Raw genomic sequence first — 9,796 nt, forward strand, 5'->3', positions numbered from 1 at the left:
ATGTATGCATCTATCTATCTATTACATCAAATTGAACATAACCAATTTGGTCGTCATAGTTTTCCAGAAATTTGATAACAAAGAATGGACAATGCAGTTTTTTGGGGGCATTGTGTGTGATACTGTGTATTTTCTTTCCTTTTTGAAACATCTCTTATATTTTGAACTGTAATATGTCTTATAAATTCAATGCTTGTGTAAAATCGCCTCGTCTAAAAATCAATCAAATTCATAAAATTTTAGAAATCATCAAGTTTAACATATCTCACCGACTGTTTGGTTGAGTTGATCACAGTAGCATGGGATGACTCTTGAAACGGCGTGTTCCCTTGCTGAAGTGTCTCAAAGGCCTTCGTAAGTCGATCTATCTCGGCTAGGACTTCTAAGTGGTTTTTTGCCACTGTTTCAGTGATGCGATTCAATCCAGCTTCTAGTTCTGTGATTCTGGTGTCGTTGTCTGCCGTCATGGTGAGACTGAGACCAAACTGTAATGAGCAGAAGAAATGAATAAATCAATAAAAAAAAAAAAAAAAAAGTCCTGCCAATTTTTCTATGTGTGTGTTTTCAAATAAGCGATGATTGATTTATTCTAACTTAAAAAACGTATTAGTGTCATCATGCATGCATAATAGAACACCTGGTTTCCAGTTTACACAAATCGTGATCTTTCACAAGTACGGCCAACTACGTTTATGTCTCCTAGTTCTAGTTCTGTCCTATTTAACTGAATGGAATTAGGGTTTACGGCTATGTATATCTTAGGGATTTTGATCACTTGTGTAAATTGAGAAAATCAAGAGCACAAACTCGTAATTTTTTACAATGTATCTATAATATCTAACAAATTTCATGGTACACCCAACATTTTGAATTTACAGGTACACCAAACATTAAATTAATAATTAAATGGATTGTTTTTTGAAGAAAAAATAATTATTTTCTATCATTGATAATTATAATAATTAAGGTGAATTCTAGGGTGAGGGTCCAATTAGGTCCCTCACCGGTGGACCACGAGAAAAATACCAATAAATTAAATAGATGGTTGAGATTTATTCAAATTAAAAGTGAAACATGTACAACTACTCACATTTGGATAAGTGTTAACTATTTTTGTAAACAAACTAACAGAGAGGACCAAAAGAGGTAACGACAGAAGACATAAGGGACTAAATTGAGACACTTTATAGTTAGGGGACCAAAATAAAATCCAAAAATAAATTAAGGGACCAAAACATGTATTAAGCCTTGAAACTATTATTAACGAATAAATTTAGCAATTTTATAAAATTATTCTATTAACTATTTTTTATGTTAGCTCTCCGGTTATTAGGGTTCTCACAAGAAATCAAATTCAAGTTTTTTCAAATGATTCATCCTGGTATTTTAGCATAACCAACTTATTTCCATTCAAAGCATAAAAATCTCTCGAAAAAGCCATGTATTAGTGAGAATTGAATGTTTTTGCTCTGATTAAATGTAATCTTGCTTGCGCAGCAAATTCATGTCCAAGTTCTTCATAAAATCCTTCTAAAAGTTTCAGACTTATCTCTCTACATGGATTCATTGACATATAACAAAAAAATGGTTACTTATGTTAAAGGAATCCGGTATAAAATTGAAAAATCATAGAAGAAAATAATGTACTTATTGCATAATCCTAATAACTCGAAAATATATAAAGGCAAAATGTGTTAAATCAACATTGAATACATTAAAACCAAATTGAACTAGAGGGTCACAACCTCTTTAACTAAGCCATACCTTGATTGAAATATAACCATTGTTAGGAGCTTTTGTCAAAGGACATTGCATGAGTTCTATCATGGATCTAATGTATGGTCCAATTCTAATAGCATAGTATATAGATTAAGGGCAACACATACTCTTATGAGAAACTAGCTATACAAGTTTGGCAGACACTATATTAAGAGGCACAATGGTGTAACTTGTATACGCCTAAACAATTTATTCTTGTACTTTGTACATTACATTATTGATTTAATTTACCTAACATTTTTTTCTCCTACCCAACTTGACCTCTATATATACAAGGTCCAATATTTGTTTCAAGTAACACTCACAGATTGCTCTATATATATAAAAGAAAATGGCCTCCAAATCCATTCTTCTATGCATTTTTCTTATGGTGGCCACCAATGTATAATCTTTATTCTATTCTTCACTTTCTTGATTAAGTGTTTTTCACTTGAACATACAAAATATTCCTTTTGATTAAGTGTTTAATTTAGCCTGAATGTAATGCCTTTATTAAATTTTTAATATAATATATTCTGGTGTGCAGGTTTTCTCGTTTGATGAAGATTTTAAAAAGGTCTCTTATAACTTAATCAAAATCTCTAGTTATTTTTCATTTTGATTTTATTACTCTGCGTGGAATATAAAAAAAAAAAAAATGATTTCACGAAGTAAATTTGATCTAATTAAGTAGACTTTTTTTTTTTTAAGGAAATTAAGTAGACTTATATTTGCATGAATTTGATATAATTACACCACAATTTGAGCAAAAATTATACTTAAATTTTAACAAAATTACTAAATGACAATGATTTTGCTAAAGTCATTATCAATTTAAGCATTAACATAATGTTAGATGGTAGCATATTATTTTGTTAAAAAGAAGTTTGAAAAATTAAAATATTTGGTGCAGGTGAACTATGTAAAACCTTCAGCTCCTACTGTTGTAATTCCAATAATAACCGTTCCACCTTCTCAACCAGCCAAAACACCAGCTTCTTCACCAGCTCCACCACCAACTTCAAAGACCAAGCCAACTCCAATAGTCAAATCATGGAAGGGTAATTAAGTTTTAAGAACTAAAAATATTTTACCTTTTCAATTTTTTTTTTCTTTCATTATGCCAGTGAGATGCTATGAAACAGAAACACTCTTCGGATTATGAGAGTCCTAGTGTTGGGTATGTAACACTATCATGTCCGACACCAACACGATATTGATATGTATAGTTACATTGAATTATGTCATTTTCTCAAATTATTATCAATGTCGATGTATTTGTGTTGTATTTGGTGTCCGTGTCATGTGTTTCGTACGTCAGATGTGATGAAATTAATGATTATTGGAAAAACAAATTTAGACATGATTATTAACTGATACTTTGTATAATTATTTTGTGGGCAGATTGCATTCCACTATGTATTTATAGGTGCAAACTACATTTGAGGAAGATGGTATGTATAACAGCATGCATGACATGTTGTGATCGCTGCAAATGTGTCCCTCTTGATCAAACTTATGGTAACAGGGATAAATGTGGCAAATGCTATACTGATATGCTAACTCACCATGACAAAGTCAAGTGTCCATAGATACACACAGAGTTATATATCAAGTAGTTCCTATAAGTTTAATTGTGTTGAATTTTTATAAGGTTTATAGTTACTGGTTTACTAAATAAATTATTGATCAGCATTACATTATGTAAGTTACACTTATACTATGATGTTGATAAATTGTTACTAGTTCGACACACGAGTTTGTGTTGTCTATGTAATATGATCCCAGAATTATAAATTTATAATGAAATTAAATGGCATTGACATGGAAGTAGTATATATATTGTTGTTGGAAATTCAGGACTATAATTAATATGAATATTGATAAATTTGATTCTGATTTGATAAATTCTAATATGGTCATATGATCAAAGAAAAAGTGTTTGGTCACACATAATGAATTATTGTTTTAATAATAATGAGGAAATTGATAAAAATAGATGATTGAATATTTTGAGAAAAATCTTTTTATGTGGGTGTCCAAACGTTATTGATATGATCTTGTGACCATGGAAGAATAACTCTTATCAGTTTGCCTTCAATAAAGTTCACTCAATCAATTGTTGGACAACACTTTTTTCTTTCTTTCAAATGTTGACCTAGGTAATGCAATATATTAGGACTTACTAATTTCACTTAGATGACTTTTGGTGTATTAAAGAAAAAGAATATCAAACTTGAATTATGAACGACTTAAGAGAGTAAGCCATACGAACCTTTTCGTGTACTTCATAACAAATACTCCGTCCGTCCCTTAATAAGTGACCTGTTTGAAAATGTACAATTTTGACCTAACTTACTTTGATCATATTTTTCTACTAATATACAAAGATAAATAATATCATATAAGATGTCGTTAGATTCGTCTCGATGAGTATTTTCAAAATATCAAATTTTCATAATTTTTTCCAATATATTATTCAAGATATTTAAACTCAAAATTACGCATTGGTATACGTAATTGGGTCAACTGTGTCATTTATTAAGAGACGGAGGGAGTAACCACTAAAGAAAAAAAAACTATAAAAGAAGTGATAGATATTAAGAAAGTGGATTGAGTCATTGTAAAAAATATCATTTTTCCTGTTATGCCCTTGTCTTGGAAACATGACTTTTGAACTCCACCAATGAAAAATCTTTGGAATGCATTAAACATGGGAATGTGAAACAAATTGGATAAAGTAAATGAGGTTAAAATTGGAATAGTAACATTTAATAGGATGACTTTTGTATACTTTTGCTTACATTTGAGACCAACAATTTTTTTGTTTTGTTTCTTACATTCGAGATCGGAGGGAGTATAGTTCATATATCACAATTACTCCAATTTTTGAAGCAACCTTCTTCCAATAATCTAGTGGCATTTAGTACATATAAATTGAATGAGTTTTTCTTCTCAATTATACATATAGCTACAAAAGGGGTTAAGATCCTCTCCATTTATAAATTTTTCCATTTGTTGCAATTTGGAGAGAGATAGACACAAAAAATAAGTGGTGGGTCCCATCATTAGGTGGGTTCCACCATCATTAATTATTTTTTACTTTTTATGTGTCTTTATCTCTCTAAATGGAGGAAATGGAGAGGGAAATAAATGGAGAAGATTTTGACTCCTACAAAAGTATCTTTATGATGAAGTGTTCCACACAACCTTGGTTCCCATAATAGTAACATTAAAATTTCAGCGACAACACTTTGATCCAGCACTGTATCAAAAGAAAAGCATTTCATATATGCCTTTCTCAAATATAAGACAAAGATAGCAATGGGAAAACAGATAAAAGGAGAAAAGTCTTACTAAATTCGTGTATGAGTCTATACTTGGTGAGAAAAGTCATCACGACTACACCTCTAAAAAAATAAAAATTAGACAAAAGGGAGTAAATGGAGGACCAAATGTTAACCTTAGATTAAATAGACAGGTACGATCGATTAGGGCATGTAAACCTGACAAAGTGAACACAAAAAACATAAAACACAAAATCAACTCAAAGGGTGAACCTGCATATGGACAAAAAACAACAAGCGCACAAACACACACCATCAACACAATGTAATGAACCCACGTACAAATCCGAAGTCAAATTGCAAAAAATAGTGATGTAGGAGCATACATGAGCAAGAAGGATGAATTTATACGAACTCAACCCTTTTCATAAATGGTGGACGATGAACCTGATGGTCAACACGATAACAAATCCACAATCAACAACTCACTGTGATTTCAACGACAACAAGCCAACACATCCATTTCTAACCAAACATATGAATCCTCCGACACGTGAACTATGCTCGAATCAACACAAACAACATGCTTATCACTATGAAACTAGAACTTGCACCACCACGAAACCATTGCGCATTACGAAGAGGCCAGGAGACAGGACAAACCAGATCTAAAAACGAAATTGATACATAAAACCGAAGCGGATATGAATAAGCCTTACTTTTAAGAAATATTTTCACATCTTTATTTCTTCCAAATCTTAATGGGAACCCCGTCCCCAATTTTAAGGGTTCGTCAATGGTCCTCTCTAAATGACCTTCCATAGCAGGTATAAAACAAAAATTGTTTCATGACCCCACACAACAAAAAAAATCGTTTTTAAAGTGCAGTCACAAAGATTACTTATGCGCCCCTCCATATAGAACCAAAGTATCTAGGTACAAAATCATTTCAGCTAGATTCCTTCTTCTTTTTCTAAAGTATATATACAACCTGATTCCTTCTACACGAACTAGTAATGAGCGTCCAGTCAAAAATAAAAAATCTAATAGACAAGCTAATGGGACTCATATTGGATGTTATCTTTTTTTTTTTTTTTTAAAACTCGGTATCCGATCCAATTGGATCTTATCTTATTTTGGTTTATCACCTTCTTTTTTTTTTTTCCAGTGACAATAGTTTATAATTCACCGTGAAAATGATTTTGAAATACAACATTTAAACATAGGGCTTGGGTGATTTGTCTTTAAGGGAACTGATTTCCCTCATGAAAAAAAAGTCCATGTGAAATTTTCCGTCGCCACTTTTAGTCCTTGAAAAACTTTCCATCAGCATTTTTAGTCCTTGTAAAAAATATCCATCAAACATTTTTTGTCTATAAAATGCTAAAAGAAAATGTCACAAGGTCTAAAAAGTATGATTTTATTTTGTATATTAAAAACAAAATTTTGATTATTTGTAGGAATCATTTACTTGATTAATCCTGACCTTCATTCATTACCTCAAAAAAATAACCCCTAAAATAAAATTTTCATTAACGTATCTTAACTTTATCCAATTTGATTTAAAAAAAATATTGCGTACTTAAAAAAAACAAAAAATTGCGTATTATCACACCCCACACTACTTTTTTTTTTTTCAAGAATCATAACAGCACTGCTTATCCATGCATCATATACAAAATTTAAATTGTCGTATCTGGATGTAGTCACTAAAATCAATGTGTAGTGTCTATAAGTTGAAGGTAAAATTAATGTAGTTCAACTTTACAAAAAAAAAAAAAAAATCATATAACATCATCAAATAAGTTGTTGATACTCATCAAATAACTTTTTGTTATGCCATTGTTATTATTGAAAACCCTAGCCGCTTTCCTTTGTTATTTTCTCTGAAACACTATATTGTTAACACTAATAACTCAAAACTATATAAAGCCAAAATAAGTGTTTTAAGCATAGGTTTCTACCATATCAGGGTTTGCATATTTTGTCTTAAACCAAATTGAACTAGATGATCACAACCTCTTTAACTAGGCCATTCATACCTTGATCGAAATAGAGCCATATTAGTTAGGTGTCTTTGTCAAAGGACACGACGTATGGGTCATAAAGTTCTAACATGGATCTAATGTATGGTCCAATTCTAATAGCATATAGTATATAGATTTGTGGCTACACATACTCTCGTGAGAAACTATGTTAAAAGGCACGTAGGTAGAAGCTGTATACATACACCTAAACAATTTACTCTTGTTAATTTAATGTAGGTAACCTTTTTTCTTCTCTCCCTCAACCTTAACGTCTATATAATACAATACAAGGTCTAGTAATTGCTTCAAGTAACATTCACTAGATTGCTCTTGACTCTTCTTTCACACTTTCTTGTCCATGCTCCAAAAAATGGCTTCCAAATCCATTCTTCTTCTAGGCATTTTTCTTATGGTGGCCACTAAGGTATAATTATTGTTCTAATTTTCACTTGAACATACCAAATATTTTTTAACTACGTGTTATAATACCTTTATTTTTAATATAATATATCTTGATGTGCAGGTTTTTCCGTATAATGAAGATCTCAAAATAGTGGTATGTCTTTCACGTAAATGGATTCCAATTGATCGACCATTCTATGCCATCGCAATGTTTGCAGCCATCCAATCTTGATAGGATGGTCTAAAAGCGACATATTTAATTTTCATTAATAATTTTAAAAAACCCTACTTAAATTATAAGTGTTGGATCTTGATCGGACGATAACCAAATCTTAATTGCATGAACTTTTTACGTAAAATTATACCTAGTGTGTTTTTCACTGTACATAATTTGCCTTTCTATTTTTGTTTGATCCCCTTAAAACATCCATACTGGAAAGTTATTTCATAAATTATAAGTAGTTTTGTTTTGTATAATAGATTAAATATTAGGTTTAATTTTAGTTTTGGTCTCTCTATTTTTACTATTTTACGAAATTCTCCTCTTTGAGAAATGTGGTCCCTCGATGAAATATTTAGGCTAAAATATGATGATATGATATGTTTTAAATGAAGTTCTTTTTAAAAATTTATTACAATTTCATTGAGGTTGATACATTCACATAAACAAATCATATATCACATCTTTGAAAATATATCACATCACCAATTTTTAAACTCTACACGGAAAATGAGTTATTTACATACCTTCGATTGCATTATTTCAACACATTATTATTTCTTTTCATTACTCTACATGGAATGTACATTGATATTTTACCTACCTTCACTCCTTTTTTACATTTAGAAATTTTACTCCTACATTTACCTCACCTTTGCTAACAAACAAAGACAATATAAGAACATATAATATGTTAAATCCATCAAGCTATAGTCACATAAATAAATATGTCAAAGCTATGAGTACTCTAATTAATTCACATGAATTTAATAACCACAATTCTGGTAAAAACTACACTTTAGAATTTCAATAAAATCATTGAATCATTGTGATTTTGCGTCAATTCAAGCATTCAAAGAATGTTAGATGGTAGCATTTTTCTTGTTAAAAAGAAATTTCATAAATTAGAAATATGGCATATAATTGGTGCAGGTGAACAATGCAAATCCTTCAGTTGCTTCTGTTGCAGCTCAACTAGTAAAACAACCACCAAGTCTTGTAGTGATCACAGCTCCAACACCTCCTTCTCCGGTGGATGCGCCACCAATAGCGGAAGCGCCGACTCAAACACCACTTGGTCAGTCCCCAGAATCTGCACCAGCTCCACTAGCTACTCCAGTAGTAAAATCATGGGAGGGTAAGTAAGTTATAATTTCTATGTCTTTGATAAAACAAGGCTTGTATGGTCACAAATAATTTGGATTTAATTAGCGACACATACATGATAAAAAAAATAGAAAATTAAATATTATTATATCAATAATAATAATTTAATCATTTCTTGTTCTACTTTTTATCACTTGTGACTTGAAATATAGTTTCTTGAAATATGAATGGATATATGAATACAAAAAAGAAACAATAATAATGATTTGATATTTAGTATATATAAACTTATTTTTAGGAAAGTGTATATAAAACTTCTTATACCATATTTCCATTTTATTATGTTTATATGTTAAAGTATATATCTTGAAGTATAAAGACAAAGCTATATCTTAATTTCGCTGCGTTAACTATTTGGTAATTGCTCTTCTCCCATCTATTTTTGCTTATTTCCGTCAAATAGCAGAGCGTGAGTGAACTCACGCATGTGTAATTTCAACGTGAGTTAACTTACGTAGGTGTGTTTTTCAACGTGAATTAACTCACGTAGATGTGGTGAAATTATTGATTATTGATACTCTTGTGTATTTATTTTGTGGGCAGATTGCATTCCACTATGTTATGTTAGGTGCAAATTACATTTAAGGAAGGTAGAATGCATGACACAATGCATGACATGTTGTGATCGCTGTCAATGTGTCCCTCCTGGAACTTATGGTAACAGAGAAAAATGTGGCAAGTGCTACACTGATATGCGAACTTTCCTCGACGAAATCATGTGCCCATAGATACACACACTTATATACCTATACCTTATGGTTCCTAGGTTTATATTGTAATATTATTTATGCTTAAATTATTATAAGGTTTAAAATTGCTGACTTTATTAAATAACTCAGTGATCAGCATAACATTATGAAAGTTAAATGGTTTACTAACATGAAGGTATACTTTGTTGATGTATTCAGTGTGAGTTAGAAGCTCCATATTTAATA

General features: G+C 30.8%; 1 protein-coding gene across 1 annotated transcript; it reads left to right on the plus strand.

Moving 5' to 3' along the window:
* The first annotated feature begins 8,455 nt into the window (after positions 1 to 8,455).
* LOC25495232 (gibberellin-regulated protein 14) lies at positions 8,456 to 9,796 on the plus strand. The gene is made up of 3 exons (XM_039835310.1): positions 8,456 to 8,479; positions 8,628 to 8,832; positions 9,405 to 9,796. Exons 1-3 carry the CDS (start codon positions 8,456 to 8,458, stop codon positions 9,587 to 9,589), a joined length of 414 nt encoding a protein of 137 aa, XP_039691244.1. The 3' UTR covers positions 9,590 to 9,796.

Source organism: Medicago truncatula, chromosome 6 (genome assembly GCF_003473485.1).
Source record: "Medicago truncatula cultivar Jemalong A17 chromosome 6, MtrunA17r5.0-ANR, whole genome shotgun sequence".
NCBI classification, from domain to species: Eukaryota; Viridiplantae; Streptophyta; class Magnoliopsida; order Fabales; family Fabaceae; genus Medicago; species Medicago truncatula.